Source organism: Yamadazyma tenuis, chromosome 7 (genome assembly GCF_029203305.1).
Source record: "Yamadazyma tenuis chromosome 7, complete sequence".
NCBI lineage: Eukaryota > Fungi > Ascomycota > Pichiomycetes > Serinales > Debaryomycetaceae > Yamadazyma > Yamadazyma tenuis.
Genome location: NC_089467.1, coordinates 1 through 19,614, shown reverse-complemented (window position 1 = coordinate 19,614; position 19,614 = coordinate 1). Strand labels below are relative to the sequence as shown.

At 41.9% G+C, this 19,614-nt stretch overlaps 7 protein-coding genes and 1 non-coding gene across 8 annotated transcripts; 5 read left to right on the top strand and 3 right to left on the bottom strand. All coding sequences in view use genetic code 12, as the record gives it.

Annotated features, from left to right (window-relative positions):
* Window positions 1-96: 96 nt before the first annotated feature.
* Window positions 97-2,010, top strand: PSN45_004773 (diphthamide synthase; the record flags this gene model as incomplete). Its single annotated transcript, XM_006685207.1, has 1 exon — window positions 97-2,010. One exon carries the CDS (start codon window positions 97-99, stop codon window positions 2,008-2,010), a length of 1,914 nt encoding a protein of 637 aa, XP_006685270.1.
* A 75-nt stretch (window positions 2,011-2,085) lies between these two features.
* Window positions 2,086-2,539, bottom strand: PSN45_004772 (uncharacterized protein; the record flags this gene model as incomplete). Its single annotated transcript, XM_006685206.2, has 2 exons — window positions 2,086-2,370; window positions 2,456-2,539. 2 exons carry the CDS (start codon window positions 2,537-2,539, stop codon window positions 2,086-2,088), a joined length of 369 nt encoding a protein of 122 aa, XP_006685269.1.
* A 298-nt stretch (window positions 2,540-2,837) lies between these two features.
* Window positions 2,838-2,910, bottom strand: PSN45_004771. The gene has a single exon. It is a non-coding gene; the product is annotated as a tRNA-Arg (tRNA).
* A 713-nt stretch (window positions 2,911-3,623) lies between these two features.
* PSN45_004770 (uncharacterized protein) lies at window positions 3,624-6,581 on the top strand (the record flags this gene model as incomplete). The annotated part of the gene is made up of 2 exons (XM_006685204.2): window positions 3,624-5,355; window positions 5,506-6,581. The coding sequence occupies 2 exons, from the start codon at window positions 3,624-3,626 to the stop codon at window positions 6,579-6,581; spliced, it is 2,808 nt and encodes a 935-aa protein (XP_006685267.2).
* Window positions 6,582-7,073: 492 nt separating this feature from the next.
* Window positions 7,074-8,099, top strand: plr1_4 (pyridoxal reductase Plr1; the record flags this gene model as incomplete). The annotated part of the gene is made up of 1 exon (XM_006685202.2): window positions 7,074-8,099. One exon carries the CDS (start codon window positions 7,074-7,076, stop codon window positions 8,097-8,099), a length of 1,026 nt encoding a protein of 341 aa, XP_006685265.1.
* A 2,093-nt stretch (window positions 8,100-10,192) lies between these two features.
* On the bottom strand, window positions 10,193-12,520 carry MNN13_12 (mannosyltransferase; the record flags this gene model as incomplete). The annotated part of the gene is made up of 1 exon (XM_066158364.1): window positions 10,193-12,520. The coding sequence occupies one exon, from the start codon at window positions 12,518-12,520 to the stop codon at window positions 10,193-10,195; it is 2,328 nt and encodes a 775-aa protein (XP_066014461.1).
* A 1,361-nt stretch (window positions 12,521-13,881) lies between these two features.
* On the top strand, window positions 13,882-16,218 carry PSN45_004767 (uncharacterized protein; the record flags this gene model as incomplete). The annotated part of the gene is made up of 1 exon (XM_066158363.1): window positions 13,882-16,218. One exon carries the CDS (start codon window positions 13,882-13,884, stop codon window positions 16,216-16,218), a length of 2,337 nt encoding a protein of 778 aa, XP_066014460.1.
* Window positions 16,219-16,355: 137 nt separating this feature from the next.
* On the top strand, window positions 16,356-16,689 carry PSN45_004766 (uncharacterized protein; the record flags this gene model as incomplete). Its single annotated transcript, XM_066158362.1, has 2 exons — window positions 16,356-16,399; window positions 16,554-16,689. The coding sequence occupies 2 exons, from the start codon at window positions 16,356-16,358 to the stop codon at window positions 16,687-16,689; spliced, it is 180 nt and encodes a 59-aa protein (XP_066014459.1).
* Window positions 16,690-19,614: the final 2,925 nt, after the last annotated feature.

Genomic DNA, 19,614 nt, shown 5'->3' with positions numbered 1-19,614 from the left:
GCCGGACCGAAATGTACGCGCAGAAGCGACCCGCGCAGTGGTTTCCAGCCCGCGATGTAGTTGCAACTGGTTTTGAAAGCGAAGTGACTATCACAAATGAAGTTTTTGGCACTTATCTCGGGAGGCAAGGATTCCTTCTACAACATCCATCACTGTATTACTCAGGGACATGATCTTATAGCCCTTGGAAACTTGTACCCGAAAAACACCCAACAGGATGAGATTGATTCATTTATGTTCCAGACTGTAGGACATGATATAATCGATAACTATGCAAAATGTTTGGATGTACCGTTATATCGCCAAGCCATTGAAGGACGCTCAAAAAATCAGGAGTTAGAGTACTCCAGAACTGAAGACGATGAGATTGAAGACCTCTTCAAGTTGATCACAACTATAGTGAAGAACCATCCCGATGTACAAGCCATTAGTTGTGGAGCAATTTTATCACACTATCAAAGAACCCGAGTGGAAAACATCTGTGACAGGTTTGGATTGACATCTTTGGCTTTTCTTTGGCAGAGAAATCAAGACCAGTTGATGCGGGAAATGTGTGACAGTCGATTGGATGCTAGAATCATCAAGGTGGCTGCTATAGGATTGGATGCGAAACACCTTGCGAAATCCATAAAGGAGCTTTATCCGTACTTGGTCAAGTTGAACAAGATGTATGATGTGCATATTTGTGGAGAAGGGGGCGAGTTTGAGACAATAGTGTTGGATTGTGTTTTCTTCAAGCACAAGAAGTTGAACATGATCGATATGAGAGTGGTTCAACACTCTAGTGATGTGTTCTACTTGAAATTTGGTATCGAAGTAGTAGATAAGAAAGAGGAAGCAAGAATTCCCTTTGCTCTGGCGATAGTACCTTCCTTGCTTGAGAATAGCTTTCAAGAAGTCTTGGAAAATAGCGTGATATCCGAAGAATTTTATCCAGCCGTAAGTTCTAATTCTACTCCGTACCAATTGAGTCTGAAGGTCTGTTCAGTAGGAAACAATATTTTTATATCCAATTTGGTGGACTCATCAAACACAATCCAAGAGCAACTATCTAACATTTTTATCCGGCTTGAGGAATTCTTAAAGGATGCTAACCTCAGTCTCAACGACATTCAACATATAACCCTACTTTTGGCGGACATGGACAAGTTTTCTGAAATTAACGGGATTTACTCCTCCAAATTCATAGACCTTTACCTTCCCCCTTCAAGAATCTGTATTGAAACCAGCTTGCCAGATCCTTACCAGGTTCAACTATCTTGTAGGTGTATCATTAAGGAAACAAACACCAAAAAAGGGATTCATATCCGATCAAGGTCTTATTGGGCTCCTCAAAACATCGGCCCTTACTCACAAGCCAGAGTTGAAGAACAGAAGGATTTCAATTTTGCAACCATTTCAGGACAAATCCCCTTAATTCCTTCAAGTATGGAATTGTTATCGTCGGGAAATGAGACCATTGCGCTAACAATACAACATTTTGATCGAATCCGAGCCTTGATTAACGTTCAAGAAATTTCCACCATCCTATGTTTCGTAACCCATGAGTTAAATCTTGATAGCCTTAAGCAGATTTGGCACACTTATTGCCAAACTGACTCTCACCAGAGTCTACTTGAAAAATTAATCATTTTGAACGTTAGCCGACTTCCAAGAAATGCAAGCATTGAGTTTGGAGGTGAAACCTTCAAGAGTGTTGAAGATTTACTTGAAGAGGACGAGGAGATTGAAAAGACAGACCATAATGATCTTATAATTTGGATCAAAGAGACGTTTCCAGACCTTATATTAACCCAGTTAAAAGACAGCGTGAGTGTGCTGATTTTCACTGACTCTGCAACAGACTTGAACAAGTTAATGAACGACTTAAATGGTTTTATAAGAGTCTATTGCAGTGGGGAGGATTTTAAGAAACTCGACAACTTTGGGGAATTCATGCCTGTGTCTCAAGTGATGAACTTCCAAATGAGGAATTACAAATATGCTGTTTCGGTCATAGTGAAGAGATAAGTACGAAAATATTAAAACACATAACTGATGAAGATTCCGGTTAATAATTGTAACATATAATACACACTAAATACCTCACCTATTCTTCTTCAACTCTTCGTTCAACTGATCGAGATCGTTGATATCTTCGGGTCCAGTGTACACCAAATCGTGGGGAATTTGAATCCCGTGCTCGTTACACATCTGTATCAACCGTTCATTTTCGTTCTTTAGCTGGTCAATATAGTCTGCGGATTTAGTCAAAATATTCAATTCAGACCGATTTTCAGTATCTGTCAATGTTGGCGTCAACGAGACTATCTTGTCAAACTCGGCTCGAATGTTCTCTCTTCTCCTTTGTTCAGATGCGATGTGGTGGGCCTATAATATAATTTAGTTAGTAATTGCTGGAAGATAACCCCACAACTGCGGGAAGAAAGGACTGATATGTGGAGTGAAAACGTACCTTTTTCTGTTCATCTGACAAAATGGAAGCCTTTGTCTGTCTTTTTCTAGACGCTCCCGACTTTTGTTCAGGTGACGAAGACATTTAGATGCGTATAGAATTATAGTATTGGGAGGGTCTTGGACTTTGACTTTGACTTTGCTTCTGAATTTTGAATGAGTGATACTGAGAGCGGGGATTGTATGCACACTACATCATCAGAGACTTGTGTTTAAGAGAAAAATAGGTTCCGCTCAAAGAAGAATAAGGAGTTAAGAATGTCAGTATGGGCATCCACTTTATTATTTGGAGCTTATGGATTTTGGGTATTTTGGGAGTAAACACAGACCCTCTAGAAGAAGAATGAAAATAATCACAAGCCATCTCAGCAAAAGAAAAAGAAAACCCACGCCGGGACTCGAACCCGGAATCTTTTGATTAGAAGTCAAATGCGCTAACCATTACGCCACGCAGGCAATTTTCAACCCTAAAACACCGTTGTTTATGAAACCGTAGTTCTGTTTAATCATTCTAACTCTCTTCACCACCACTCTTTCCAAAAATATTTTAAGAACTTAGAGAATCACTCAAGCCCTACAGGATAGTCTCTACACCCTGATATCACTTCTTAAGGTCTTTTATTTAAAGCAAACCTTTTGGGTAATGAGTTTGCAATGGCACTTGACTTGGTCAAGTGTGAACTCTTCTGTTGTCCAATGAGTAATCTGTTGCTACCTATTGAACAGACAGTTGTTATTCGTATATAAATTCGAAAGGTTTTCTTAGGATGCAACCTGCAATTGTGAGTATGTCTAGTTGCAAGAGCTAAGGTTTCAGCAATTCAGATGAAGCTTGCTTACTTAAGTCTTGAGTGGCTAATTCCTATTCGGGAAGTTTGCGATATGGCAACTGGTATTTGAGGAAATAGAGTAGTATACTTTTCATGCTGCTTTAAAGTCCGCAACACAGCTCAGATCATCACCGTAATGTAATATAGACCTCTGGTGAGTGTACCGGGACTCTCAAATGCATTAAGTTAACTTCATTTTTAATGTGGCTCAGTAGAGAAATGCTGCAAGGATATAGCTGCACGCACATATTTGAGATAAGCAGATAACTTTCCGATGATTTGAGACAATTTCTTTCACATCCTCATATGTTTTGTTAACTTCACTCAAATTCATTTACTATGTTTATGATTTTACAGGATGATACTTTCAGTATCACGGGGAAGAAACAACCTCTTAAGAGGAAAGATGGCGACAAATATGGAGGGAAGGTGAAATCAATTGTAGGCACTAAGTTTCGTACCAGAACTGGATGCTTGACATGTAAAAAGCGGAAACGAAAATGTGATGAACACCATCCTTCTTGCAACTACTGCCACTCAAGAGGCGTAGAATGTGTTTATGTTAACACTCCCTTACAAGGGACCAAACCCATAAGACCTGAAAGCGACTCTGAGGCTCCCAAAATCCAGCAAATTGATCACTCAGAACCACCATTATATGAGCTTTTATTAACAGATCCATCATTTAACCAGACCGAACAATCTTTGATTTCAATGCCATCTCCTGTTACAGAAAAGCAATTAAATTCCGATTTGGAGTATATTGAGAACATTTTAAACGAGCCTAATGATGGTACACTAATCAAACTTCATGAAGATCCAACAACAAATGAGGATCAGTTTGAGTACATGATTTCCCCAACTTCACTACATCCAACGGCATTTCCGTCGCTTTTTCTAGATGACGAAGGCCGGTCGTATTTCGAGTTTTTCCATGTTAAAGTCTCAAAGTTTCTTGCCCTTTCAGATGGCCCCATGAACTACTTTTCTAACTTTTTGTGTACACTAGCCAATAATGAAGAGTCATTTCTATATGCCTTGACATCCTGGGGTGCTCTTTATGCTGGACATGATGATACAAAGGTAAAAGTGTACCTTAACAAGGCATTAAATACATTTGACAACAATTTCCAGGCGAAGAACCCATCAGAGATATACTTCAGACTCTGCTTCAGCGTGGTTTTGATTGGATACTATGTGTGTTTTGGAGAAGTTGTGACATGGAAGGGTATACACGATAACTGTTGTAGGATTCTCAAGGATCTTGGTGGATTGTACAAGTTTGGAAAGCTATATGGGTTCACTAACGAGGCCCGATTCATCATCTCAAACGTTCAGTACGTGGATGTTATGTCAGCGTACAATCACAAGTACGGTACGCAGTTTCTGGTCGGCGAGTACAAGGAATTCCTTGGTTGTAACGAAATACAGAGAAATGAGTTGAGCTATGGCATTGATACACTTCAAGGAGTTCATCAGTCAATCTACTTGGTTCTTGCAGACTTGATGAATGCCAAAGTGGAATTGAACAAAAAATTGAAGGAACTTCAGATGTTTCTGGATACTGACGAGCATCGGTTTTACTGCCTAAAAGAAGAGCTCTATCAGATGTACGGAACTGTCATCAAGAAACTTGAAACATCTATTGAAGAAGCAGAACCCAACTACAGCTTACTCGAGTTGATAAAAGACCAACCTCAAGAGCACGATGCATATTTGAACTCATTTAAGTTGTATCAGTCAACATGCAGGTTATACTTTAAGCTCTTTTTGAAAAAGATTCCTCCCAAGAACATGGAGATTCAATTGCTAGTAAGAGAGGTTTACGAGGCGGCAGAGAAATTGGAGAACACCCGCTTCTGCGTGATATTGTGCCTACCAATGCTTATGTGTGGGGTTTGTTGTGTTGATAAATTTGATAGAGAAACGATCGAGAAAAAGATCCAACGGCTCAAGCAAACAAGCCCGGTCTTGAACAACCATAAAACTTGGTTATTGATTTTGAAATCATGGGAATTAAATCCTTGTGGTGAATTTGTTGTTGACTGGGCTGATATTGCCGATGAGTATGGTTGGTTTTTAAACTTGTGTTAATGAGTAATATGAAAATAATGTACAATGCAACGTTCATTTTAATGTAACCTCAGTTTTGTAGATCTCACTCCGCAATCTGAAAAATGCAACCAAAAAATATATAATATATCCTCACCTCCAAACAAAGGGTTGAGCATCATGACTACTATTAACTGGGGAATTCTAGGAGCTGGAAACATTTCTGGCCAATTCGCCCATGACCTCGTATTGAACAACTCTGAAAAGAAGGAAATTGTGCACATCATTGCATCAATTGGATGCTCGTCTACCACAAAAGGAGAATCTTTTATCAAAGACAATATGATCAGCAAAGAAAATAATGGAGGAATTGCAGCAGTAGTTCAAAACTATGATGATTTCTATAAGAACAAAGACATTGATGTGGTTTATATTGGAACTCCACACATTTTCCATAAAGAACAAGTACTTAAGTGTTTGGAAAACGGCTTGCACGTCCTATGTGAGAAGCCCATGAACATCAACGCCAAAGAGTCCAGAGAACTACAAGAGGCTGCCAAGAAGAATAACTTGTTTTTGATGGAGGCTGTTTGGACTAGATTCCTACCAATTGTCAATGATATCAGACATAAGGTTTTTGATCAGATACTCATTGGGGATGTGTACCGGTTAATGGTTGATTTCTCGTACGACGCTAAATTGGAAACATGCCCACCCGGTTCGAGAATCAGAGACAAGAACTTGGGTGCCGGTGCCTTGTTAGACATTGGTATTTACTGTATTACCTACGCTAGGCTCTTTTTGGATCAGAAACTTGGTAAGGAGCACACACCATTCGATCTTAAGTCGATGGTGACTGTGGATCCTAAGGATGAGGTTGACTACAACACTTCAATATTGATGAAATATTCCACCGGTAAGCAAGCCATTTTAACTTGCACCAACTATATCGACACCCCTATGCCATTTGCGAGACTCGAAGGTACGAAAGGGTATATCGAACTTTTCGCAGAGAATCCTGCTAGACTCAGACTGTACAAAGTACACCTCAAAGCTGGTGAAAGTTATGAAGTTAAAGACGATCTGGAATATTTAGGTTTCATTTACGAAGCCGACGCGGTTGCAAAAGACATTAAAGCTGGCAAGACTGAAAACGCAGTCATGCCATTTGACGAAACTTTGTTAGTTATGGACACTATGGATCAAGTTAGACTGGATAACGGGTTCAGCTATCCAATGGATTAGAGAAAGCAGTTTAGTATCCAATAGAATATTTTTGTAAAATAAGGGATGGCGACAAAACAGGCTCACGGTCTTCGCTCTTGTTCAATCCGTCTGAAGCATGTATACCAACATCATGACAAACTCTCAGTAAACTTTAATATAGGGGTAACCCCTTGGTGGCGAAGGCGGTGGCGACGCACTAGACTTAGTTCATCCCGAAACCGTTTAAGGAGCATTATTTATGGAGTTGTGAAGAAACAACTGCTGCTTGTAGTAATCTCCGGGTCTAAAAGTCTGCATAATAAGCCCCGGTATTACTGTAAAACTATTTTTTCCGAGGCGCTTTCCCCAAAAACAGCCAAATCCGAATGTCCGTTGCGCGCCGCCAGCTACTGAAATTTGCTCGGCTTTTGTAGTTGTCTGCCATTTTGCAGCGACCTAACACATATAAATATACAGTCAATTGTCCTTTATTCATACCTCAGTAATTATATACAACGATTTGTAAGAAAAATGTCTAGTCCATGCAAAATCACCACTAAGGGCTTCGGAACCATGTCAATGACTTGGTGTCCCGTCCCACCAGCATTCTCCCAATCCCTTGAGACTTTGAAATATGTAAAAGACACTTACGGAGTTAAGTTTTTTAACGGTGCAGAGTTCTACCAATTTGCAGCCGAAACTGCGAACTTGAAGTTAATTAGCCAATTTTGTGAACAAGAAAAGGACGCTGATATTATTGTTTCCATAAAAGGAGGCATTGACTTCAACACCCATGCCCCTAACGGTACCAGGGAATTCATAAACCAATCGATCAATAAATGTCTTTCTTACTTTAAGGATTTGGAGGTCAAGCCAAAGATTCTTTTTGAATGTGCTAGAGTTGATCCTAATGTTCCAATTGAAGAGTCTGTGAGTTATATTTACGAAAGAGTTAAGAGTGGTGATCTTGCTGGTGTCTGTATTAGTGAAGTGGGTGCTGAATCTGTAAAAAAGGCTGCTGCAGTGGTACCAATTTCTGGAATTGAAGTGGAATTTTCTTTGTTTTCGGAAGATATCTTTACCAACGGTGTTTTGGAAGAAGCTTCTAAACATCAAATTCCTATTATCGCCTATTCCCCTTTGAGTAGAGGAATTTTGACCGATCACGCTGCTGAAGATCCTGAATTCTTGAAATCCCTTGACCCAAACGAATTTAAGGCTAAATTCGAGAGATTCCAGCCTGAAAACTATGAGAAGAACAAGGGTCGCTTGAATGCTTTATACAAGTTTGCCAAGTCGAAGAACTTAACATTGGAAGCTTTGGCATTGAGTTACGTTCAAAGTGTTTCCGGACTTGAGGATTTTGAAGGAATCCCAAAGGTCACCAAGATTATTCCTATCCCATCCGGATCTACCAAGGAAAAGGTCGACAAGAACTTTGGTGGTCCAGTTCAATTACCAAGAGAAGATATTGAAGCGCTTCATAAGATCCTCGAGGAATACCCTATTGCTGGTGGTAGATACTACCCTCAAGCAGCTGCTTTGTTGGAAGGTTAAAATAGCTCTTTCCTACAGTCGCCTTATATTTTTTGTTCTCTTCGCTACATATATTGTTATATGAGTAAGTATATATCTGGTGAAATATTTACCATCACCTTCTAGATTTCAATCGAAAACCCTAGTGGTATAAGGCTGTCTTTTGTAAGGACACTCTAAATCTTTCAAAGTTACTCTACACTTGTTGAAAAGCTCTTCTATAGAATTAGATTTGGGAGTCTTTAATCGCACTAGTTAGTTATCTAATAGAAGACAATCGAGAACACAAATACCAGCGTAGACAACTTACTGAAAATGTATTCGAGGAAACAAGTATGTGCCATCCTAACAGTTGTCCACTCAACACCTCTATAATGGTGAACCATATCCGACTTATATGTTCAACATCTTTTTAACCTTCTTAAAATAGATATGGATCCATGCTTGTTCTCCCAAGTATTGTTGAAAAGATACTTGACGGCCGCGTCGTACTTTTGGTTTCGATCTACTTTTCTCAATTTCTTAATAATGTAAAAGTTTGATGGTGAAAGCTAAGAGGAAAAGAACCTTATTCAATAAATAAATCTGACTTCATATAAGGATGGCAGGTGGTGAGCCTGTTTAGGGGAAATAAATCCTAGATATTGCCCTTATAAGCGAAGATTAATCATAATACCTGACAGTTTCGCCTATTGCTGCAAATTCTCAAGGAATCAAAAATACATTGAAGTATAACCAGGGGTGTGAACCAGATATACACGAAAAGACAAAATTGAATGAAAGAAATTAAATAATCCGTATAAAAGGGGTTGGTTACCCTTCGAAAATATTAACACTCAAAGTAGTATCCATAAAATAGCAGAAATACCTACCATAAAGGTAAAAGAAGCCTTCGATCCCATTGCCTCATAAGTCGTAACAGATTCAGGAAATGTTTCCCCAGTACTGCTAGCTTCTGAGGTTTCTGGTGTTGTTATACCAACCGACCCAGCTACACTAGATTCAGGAACAGCCATTATGGCAGTTATAGTTGAGACTGCCACTTCTCCAGATTCACCTGTGCAGGAGGAAGTGATCACAACGGTAGTTGGCTGGTTGGAAATCTCATGTATAGCAGTTTTCTGACCATTAGAACCAGTAGTGGTATAAGTTGATGGTCTTTCACATCCACATGGTATAGTTACCGTGGTCAAATTGAATTGAGTGGCTGTAGGATATGGAGCTTCAATTACAACGGTAGGTTCACCATCCTTTCCTATAGTGGTGTAAGTCGAGGTGAAAGAACCAGTCCAAGGAATAGTAGTGGTTGCTTCTGGAACTTCCACCACAATAGTCTTATCGCCGTTTTTATCAGTAGTGGTGTATGACGAAGTAAAAGTACCTGTCCAAGGAATGGTGGTAGTGAAGACACTACCTGGTGTTTCAATAACAACTTTAGGCTCTCCATTGCTACCAGTAGTGGTGTAAGTCGAGGTGAAAGAACCAGTCCAAGGAATAGTAGTAGTGACTTCTGGAGTCTCAACGACTACTTTCTTCTCCCCATTAGAAAGAGTGCTTGTATATGTGGAAGTAAAGGAACCAGTCCATGGTGTAGTAACGGTCAGAATTGGAGTCTCAACTACAATTGTAGGCTCACCATTAGACCCAGTCGTAGTAATGGTGGTAGTTCCGGAACCTGTCCATGGTGTAGTTGTTCTTGCTTCAGGGAGTTGTCTTATCTACCAGTGGGGATTTGAACTAGAACAATGCTCTTACTGGAAAATCTCTGGGATTGTTATAATTCCAGTGATAATTTAAAAATCTATGCGGAAGCTACAAGGAAGGCAGGTGGCAAACCCGTATCTGAATAATACGCCTTAGAGGTTGTTTTCTGAAAATCACATACTATTCAGAATTCCCTATACTTATTTGTGCAACCAGTTTCTGGGTGCGAGAGTTTACTGACATTAATCTAACTATTTGTAATACTCTAAGGATTTCTCTTCAATTCGCAGAATCTACGAAATGAACACTATTTAATTTTGAGATTGTACTTATTATGTCAGAAATTTCTTTGATTTATTCCAATAATTGACATAATTCAATAATTCAATACTAGTTGGATCAAACTATAATCACTCATTCCCAACCCAAATATCACCCAAGTAAGAATACAAGTCTATTGAGTCCTGATCGAACTCGAACACTTGTCCCACTTGAGTGTTATCTTGTCCGTCAGAGGTGAGTCCACCTATCGAAGAGTATGCACACCATAAATAACTGTGGCAATATCCACGTTCCATGTGCCAGCCTTCTACTGGCTCTTCAACACTGTTCCCTGCCCTTATTTCCGATTTTATATTGAAGGGAGGAATAACTGCGTTTCTAAGTTTTAGAGAGCTTTCATAATACTCTCGCATGGACTCAGCATCTTTTAAGAATTTAAAATGGTCGTGTTTCTTGATTTCGGCTTCAAAATTAACAAGTTCGCTTTTCCCACAGAACTTGAAACCCGAGTTAAACCACAATAGCTTTCCATTTTCATCAAGGTGTCCTGAATGTGGCGAACAGAGTTCCTGAGATTTCTTGAGGTTTCCTTCGCTGGTCAATCTTTCCTCCGGGGAAGTAAGAGTCCCGATTGATGCAGCGAAATTCTTGTTGAAGTGATAGTCTTCATCACCATTGGCGGCGAATCCCAACCAGAATATCTCTTTGTCTCCATGGACTCTGGAGGTAACAGGTTTGAAGAAGTTCAATTGGAGCATTGTTAAGATGGAGTTGAAGTGTAAGTGTCTATTGATCAACACCACTCCACTTTCCATGAAATGGCTCATTCCATCAAAGAACTCTAATCCAAGAGTCTTCTGGGTGATGATGGGAATATCAAACATCAAGTTGTCTAAAATTGAAGGGGTTATCTTCTGAAAGAATTTAGTATCACCTGGTGGCCTGAATGCACGAGCAGTTCTATCCTTGAAGAAGTAGGCCCCGGTGGTTTTGTAGTCCTTCAAGTTGAAAAACTCGGATGGATTCTGCAACAACACTGTATCAGCATCAACTAAAATGAATTCCTCAAATGAATTGAACAACGTTGCTAGGAACTTATTGGCAAACATCTTGAACTTTTCTTTGAAGTTGTCGTGAATGGTGTTGTACGTCTTTACAAACCACACTTCTTGCTTTGGCATTCCACCGTCTTTGATATGGAAGTAGTCGGAAGGGAAATGCTTGGAAACTTTGTGGAAGCTTTCTGGTAAATCTATCATTTTGTCTCTAGCAGCGGCGACTATTCTTGCTTTGGTCTCATCACTGAGCGAGTCATAGTAGACGATTTGGATTGGATAGTGGTTGCTCAACGCTCTTAATAGGTGAATGAATCTCACAGTATCATCAACATGTTTGTCTCCGATCGATAGTACAATACCCTTTCCATTCAACAGATTTTTGAATTTGTTGAAGAAGCATGGCCCATTCTCAGCGAAGGTGGATTTGGAGAAGTCCTTGGTGGACCCCTTGAACTTGGAGTTTGTGGCCTTGAACACCTCAGGATAATGAACAAATTCACCTAGATCTGGAGGAGATAGAAATATTTCACCAGTCCACCGTTCATAAATAGGATAAGAATGAGACACCCATTTATAGATTCTGCTTTCCAACTCACTACAGGATTTGGAACCCAGATCGTTGATTAACAGTTCATCATCGTCGGCCTTGAACTCAGTGTGATCTATGTTGTCAGCCACTTTTTCTATCAATTCATTGGCTTTGTTCATGATGTACCTATTATCACTGGTGACATAGCACTTGTTGAAAATCCGTAAATGGGACAAGTAGTCTACAATCTTCTGTTCTGTCTTCATGGTTCGTTTCCAGAACTCATTGAACTCTTCTTCAGCAAGTCGTTTCACGTCTTTGCGGACTTTCTCGTCGTCGAAATTGATCTTGTCGTATTCTAAGTTTGACATTTGGGCATATTTGTACCTTATTTTTTTGGAATTCTCTTTTTCAAACAGCTGTAAGTCAAATGTATCACGATGTTCAAGAGGGAAGTCTTCATTGGGATCCACAAACCAGTTGTGGTCTCGCACAAATAGGTTCTTAAAGTACAAGTTGCATCTCTCAGTGAAATCGAGGTTTGTTAGAATGTCTGATAATGCATGCTTCTCCAACATTTGGTCATACACACTCGAATGGCTATCAATACTCCTGGTATCCTCGATTCCCAACGTTTGTACTAACTTCTTGATTGCACAATCTTCAAACACATCGATTTTGTTGACCCTCAGAGGACTAGACAACATTGCATTTGGAGTCAGATCCAGGTGGTAAATGGACGTGTCCGACTCACTAGAATTATTCAAAGTGTAGTCATAGATCCAGATACCAGCTGAAACTATCCAAAAGACGATGAATCCGTAGAAAACCGGTTTTCGATTGTGACTAATATTGAATAATTTCCCCATAATGTGAGACAAATTACTCTATCTCTTGATAAGTGTTGACAAAATCCCGGGAGACCATTTATAAATAAGGAGCATAATCACTTTGAGCTATATACGTGTCAGGTGTAACTGTGAGTGGAGCGGTAAGAGGCAATTGGGATGTGTTGGGAAAGGGGAATGCAATGTGACGAAAGGGGTCTTCTGGACCCTGTTTTTCCGTCAGACTTTGCAGATAAGGAGTGTCATCACCATAAAATCTCATTAGCGTTTGGAAGTCAGATATGCAGATACGAGAAACGATGTTAATTGAACATGATGATATTACCTGTTTGAGTTCTTGGGACCAGCTCAAAAGATTCCCAATGAGGCTAATAGGTGAGTACATGACACTATCTGTGAAAGGTTGCCATTCAAGAGTAGTAAATCACCAATAATTACCCCTTAAAGAATGAAAGGGGCTTCATATGCTAGAATATTTTTCTCGTTAACAATAGACTGAAAATCATCTTAATTCAGCACTGTGGTTATCAGGCGAAGACGATCTTCGGGCGGCCAACAATTTCCATTGTCCAATTGCCTAAATGGTTCAGTGAGCTGATTATCTATTAAACCCACTGTGGTTCAAACAGAATTCTGTGGACGTTTTGGGTTGTATTTCCAGGCTCTGCGGCATTTATTTATCACCCTTCACGGTTAATGCACACTTTAGGTGGGAATAAGGCAAATTCCCCATACTATTGGAGAATGTTAATCCTTTAACATACCTTGGAAGAAGAGAAAGTTACTACATTGGGTAGACAACTACTTCCGTGTAATCACGGAAAAGTCTGGCCTCAACCTTAAATTTCCCCTTAAACCCAAATTTCAAAGGTGATGGCCATTTTTGGTTAGGCATCTAATAAGAAGAAAAACAAGCCACTCTTTGTAGTAAACCCCGTCTCCCCTAGGTTAACTTCTCTACTATTCGAGGACTGTCCCAGTTTTACCTCATTAATAAGGTTTTATTCAGCATATTTTCCAAAGTAAAAGACTACGCTTTTTAGAAATGCTGCTAAGAAGAAAGGTAATTCCAGAAAGCTTTCCAATAATTTGCGTAATCCTGATTTTTAAACATCTGAATAAACTTTCTATCATTAATTACATCTTCTACTGTTAATTTCACGGTTTTTTTGTGATCTCCCCGAAAAAGTGTTTTTTTTGAACCCCTTTTTGCTAATTATGATGTTCCCAAAAGGCACATCGAGGATACTTGAACGTTCCTCTTATAGAACTGCCTAGTTAAGTAGCATTAATGAGACACTAAAAGTTGTTGCTAAATATAAGAATTTCAACTTAGGCATATAAAATGGCTTTTAATTCTACATTTTGCCAAAAAACGTAAGATGATTTTAAAGTCCATAACATTCTTGGCTTTTGTCACCCCAGTCGTTCTTGGGATATCAGGATGCTCTCCTCCATCGACTGAAAGTGGCCTTGCTGTTGATTACTTTGACGACGTTGAGCATTACAACTTTTCCTCTGATTATTTGAGCACAATAGATGCCATGACTCCTGACTATACAAAATATGGAGTCTCAAATATTGATTTTGATTTCACAGGAATACTGGAAGGCGACTATGGGGATGTATATGGCCGCCAAACACCGGTCGATTATTTTGCTTTGAGGCTCTCTGGGTATTTTCTTGCCCCTGAAACTGGCACTTACACTTTCCAAATTACCCTTGCTGATAATCAAGCATCCTTTGCCTTTGGTGGAGTTACAGAGACCCTTAATTGTTGTTCAAGCCCCAGCAATCTCCAGGTAAATGGGTCCGTTTATGCTCTGTTAAGTTCAACTACTGGTGAACTTGAAACTACCGCTACAACTGTTTATCTAGTTGCTGGTGACTATTACCCAGTGAAGCTTATTTACTACCAAGCAGGACCTACTGCAGGTACTTTTGAACTAACCGCTACATATCCTGACGGTAACAGTCATACAACCGACCTACCTTGGTATTCCATCAATGACACGGAACTGGAATTATGTACAACCACCACCACCACTAATATTTGGACTGGAACAGATACTGAGACATTCACAGAAACTGCCTCTGATGGTAATGTATTTGTTACTATTGTAGTACCAGAATCCACAACGACCATTACTGAACCATGGACAGGCACAGATACTACCACTACTACCATCTATCCATCCAACCTAAATGATACCGTAACTGTTGACATCAAGACTCCAGAATCAAGGACAACCACTACTGAGGTGTGGACAGGCACAGAACTTTCCACTAGTATCATCTATCCACCCAACCCAAATGATCCTATTACCTTTGTCATCTTGTCTCCTGAAACTACAACGACCACTACTGAACCATGGACAGGCACAGATACTACCACTACTACCATCTACCCATCCAACCCAAGTGATCCCGTAACTGTGGACATCAAGACTCCTGAATCAACAACTACAACGACTAGTTATGGATCTATTGATACAACCTATACTCTAACTCCTTCCGATCCAAGTGATCCTAAGACTGTCGTTATAATAACATCCACTCCCACGCCATCAAGTACACCACTTACCAGCACTTCGTTATCAAGCCTGTCCTTCCACTGGACAAACTCAACTACTCCAATACCATCTTCGAGTACTCCTTCGTCTACAGTTCCATCTTCTAGCATTGCTTCTCCTTCTAGTCAAGTACCATCTTCAGAAAGTGTTGTCACTGTCACCACTCCATGGACTGGCTCTACCACATCCTTTTACACTACAACTGGACCCGATGGTAACCCAACTATTGTCAAGGAAACTCCTGTCCCAACTGTCACCACTCCATGGACTGGCTCTACCACATCCTTTTACACTACAACTGGACCCGATGGTAACCCAACTATTGTCAAGGAAACTCCTGTCCCAACTGTCACCACTCCATGGACTGGCTCTACCACATCCTTTTACACTACAACTGGACCCGATGGTAACCCAACTATTGTCAAGGAAACTCCAGCTAGTGTCTTCACCACTTCCACTCATTGGACTGGCTCTTTCACCTCAACTTACACTACCACAGGTCCAGATGGTGACGTAACTGTTGTGGTTGAAACTCCAGAAGGACACACCACTATCCCTTGGACCGGAACCTTCACCTCGACGTACACTACCACAGGCACAGATGGTCAACCAATTGTTGTGGTTGAAACTCCTGAAGTACATACTACTATCCCATGGACCGGATCCTTCACATCCACTTACACTACCACAGACACAAATGGTCAACCAATTGTTGTGGTTGAAACTCCAGAACCTGTTGTCACAGAAAAGGATGTTACCACCATTATTTTGCCATGCACTTGCAAGGAACCTTCCACTACTACAACAACTGGTGATGATGGTAAGAAGACCGTTGTATGTAACATCCCACACTCTTTGGTGTCCAGTGTTGTGGTTACAGAGCCATGCACAAATGCTTCTGGAGACGCTACAGTCACAGTCTATACTACGTTCACTGTCGCTGCTGCCGTGACTGCTAACCCTACTGAAGCCGTTGCTCCAACTGGTGCTAAAGGTAGTGGTTCTGGAGCGGCTGCTGAAGTGGCTTCAGCTGGTAATGGCTCAGAATCCTCACCAAAAGAAGTCTCCACTTATGAGGCCATGGGTTCAAAAAACACATACACATTCTTGGCTGTGTTATCCGCCCTTTTGTGGATATCATTTTGAATCAATTCAATGGAACCAGGGTGTGATTTGTACATGAAAAACGTGATTGTTTATGAATGTTTGGTTATTATAATTTCTCTTTGTCTAGTTCTTTCGCTTACTAATACTTGATACAGTATTAATATACTTTCCCCTCCATGAAGTTGAAGGTTAACCTTAACACCTACTACTTAAAGATTACGTATGTAAGAAGCAGAGTTTTTACCAGCACAAACCCTATCACAATGGACTTGAGGTGGTATCGAGGTGCCGATTATTTGGCAGGGAGCGAAAATCCTCTTACGTGCGAGATTCAATTCTTGATATCTATTTTATCCGCACACGAACTGGAATAGTACCAAGGCAATCAATGAACGTTTGATACTCAAGCTGCGGTTTGCGGTTAAGGTTGGTTCATTGTTGTCCCTGCCAGGCCAAGTATTGTTGTATCATATTTTGGGTATTTATCGGAATGTATTGAAGAATTTCTAGCATATGTTTATTTAAGACCATTTGAATACAATAGGTAGAATTTACAAATTGAAGAGAAATTTCTTAAAAGATTTCAAATTAGTTAATTAAAGATAAGTAAACTCTATCACTCAGAAGATGGGTGCACATTCTCGCCCTTGGTATTCTGCGTATAAGACTTGCATGCAGCAACTTCCAAAGGGTATGGTTCTAAAACAGGTTTGCCCGCCTGCCTTCCTTATGTGCAGTCATATTTATGCGCATATTTCTCTTTGGCTTCCATCAGATTTTTATGTGATCACTCGGAGCTACAAGATCTACCGGAGATATTCCAATTGAGGTAATGTTGTCAAGAATATGCAGGACGAGAAAATATATGTACGTCCTTAGTTGTCCCTATTTTCTGCACGTGGAAGGGGTGGAGGTACTTTATCTATAAGACAAGGTAATTTTAGGCGATCCCCCCTTCCAATGAATTTCGGTGGGTGTATGGGTCAGAACTTCGGTGGGTGTATGGGTCAGAACTTCGGTGGGTGTATGGGTCAGAACTTCGGTGGGTGTATGGGTCAGAACTTCGGTGGGTGTATGGGTCAGAACTTCGGTGGGTGTATGGGTCAGAACTTCGGTGGGTGTATGGGTCAGAACTTCGGTGGGTGTATGGGTCAGAACTTCGGTGGGTGTATGGGTCAGAACTTCGGTGGGTGTATGGGTCAGAACTTCGGTGGGTGTATGGGTCAGAACTTCGGTGGGTGTATGGGTCAGAACTTCGGTGGGTGTATGGGTCAGAACTTCGGTGGGTGTATGGGTCAGAACTTCGGTGGGTGTATGGGTCAGAACTTCGGTGGGTGTATGGGTCAGAACTTCGGTGGGTGTATGGGTCAGAACTTCGGTGGGTGTATGGGTCAGAACTTCGGTGGGTGTATGGGTCAGAACTTCGGTGGGTGTATGGGTCAGAACTTCGGTGGGTGTATGGGTCAGAACTTCGGTGGGTGTATGGGTCAGAACTTCGGTGGGTGTATGGGTCAGAACTTCGGTGGGTGTATGGGTCAGAACTTCGGTGGGTGTATGGGTCAGAACTTCGGTGGGTGTATGGGTCAGAACTTCGGTGGGTGTATGGGTCAGAACTTCGGTGGGTGTATGGGTCAGAACTTCGGTGGGTGTATGGGTCAGAACTTCGGTGGGTGTATGGGTCAGAACTTCGGTGGGTGTATGGGTCAGAACTTCGGTGGGTGTATGGGTCAGAACTTCGGTGGGTGTATGGGTCAGAACTTCGGTGGGTGTATGGGTCAGAACTTCGGTGGGTGTATGGGTCAGAACTTCGGTGGGTGTATGGGTCAGAACTTCGGTGGGTGTATGGGTCAGAACTTCGGTGGGTGTATGGGTCAGAACTTCGGTGGGTGTATGGGTCAGAACTTCGGTGGGTGTATGGGTCAGAACTTCGGTGGGTGTATGGGTCAGAACTTCGGTGGGTGTATGGGTCAGAACTTCGGTGGGTGTATGGGTCAGAACTTCGGTGGGTGTATGGGTCAGAACTTCGGTGGGTGTATGGGTCAGAACTTCGGTGGGTGTATGGGTCAGAACTTCGGTGGGTGTATGGGTCAGAACTTCGGTGGGTGTATGGGTCAGAACTTCGGTGGGTGTATGGGTCAGAACTTCGGTGGGTGTATGGGTCAGAACTTCGGTGGGTGTATGGGTCAGAACTTCGGTGGGTGTATGGGTCAGAACTTCGGTGGGTGTATGGGTCAGAACTTCGGTGGGTGTATGGGTCAGAACTTCGGTGGGTGTATGGGTCAGAACTTCGGTGGGTGTATGGGTCAGAACTTCGGTGGGTGTATGGGTCAGAACTTCGGTGGGTGTATGGGTCAGAACTTCGGTGGGTGTATGGGTCAGAACTTCGGTGGGTGTATGGGTCAGAACTTCGGTGGGTGTATGGGTCAGAACTTCGGTGGGTGTATGGGTCAGAACTTCGGTGGGTGTATGGGTCAGAACTTCGGTGGGTGTATGGGTCAGAACTTCGGTGGGTGTATGGGTCAGAACTTCGGTGGGTGTATGGGTCAGAACTTCGGTGGGTGTATGGGTCAGAACTTCGGTGGGTGTATGGGTCAGAACTTCGGTGGGTGTATGGGTCAGAACTTCGGTGGGTGTATGGGTCAGAACTTCGGTGGGTGTATGGGTCAGAACTTCGGTGGGTGTATGGGTCAGAACTTCGGTGGGTGTATGGGTCAGAACTTCGGTGGGTGTATGGGTCAGAACTTCGGTGGGTGTATGGGTCAGAACTTCGGTGGGTGTATGGGTCAGAACTTCGGTGGGTGTAATGGGTCAGAACTTCGGTGGGTGTATGGGTCAGAACTTCGGTGGGTGTATGGGTCAGAACTTCGGTGGGTGTATGGGTCAGAACTTCGGTGGGTGTATGGGTCAGAACTTCGGTGGGTGTATGGGTCAGAACTTCGGTGGGTGTATGGGTCAGAACTTCGGTGGGTGTATGGGTCAGAACTTCGGTGGGTGTATGGGTCAGAACTTCGGTGGGTGTATGGGTCAGAACTTCGGTGGGTGTATGGGTCAGAACTTCGGTGGGTGTATGGGTCAGAACTTCGGTGGGTGTATGGGTCAGAACTTCGGTGGGTGTATGGGTCAGAACTTCGGTGGGTGTATGGGTCAGAACTTCGGTGGGTGTATGGGTCAGAACTTCGGTGGGTGTATGGGTCAGAACTTCGGTGGGTGTATGGGTCAGAACTTCGGTGGGTGTATGGGTCAGAACTTCGGTGGGTGTATGGGTCAGAACTTCGGTGGGTGTATGGGTCAGAACTTCGGTGGGTGTATGGGTCAGAACTTCGGTGGGTGTATGGGTCAGAACTTCGGTGGGGTGTATGGGTCAGAACTTCGGTGGGTGTATGGGTCAGAACTTCGGTGGGTGTATGGGTCAGAACTTCGGTGGGTTGTATGGGA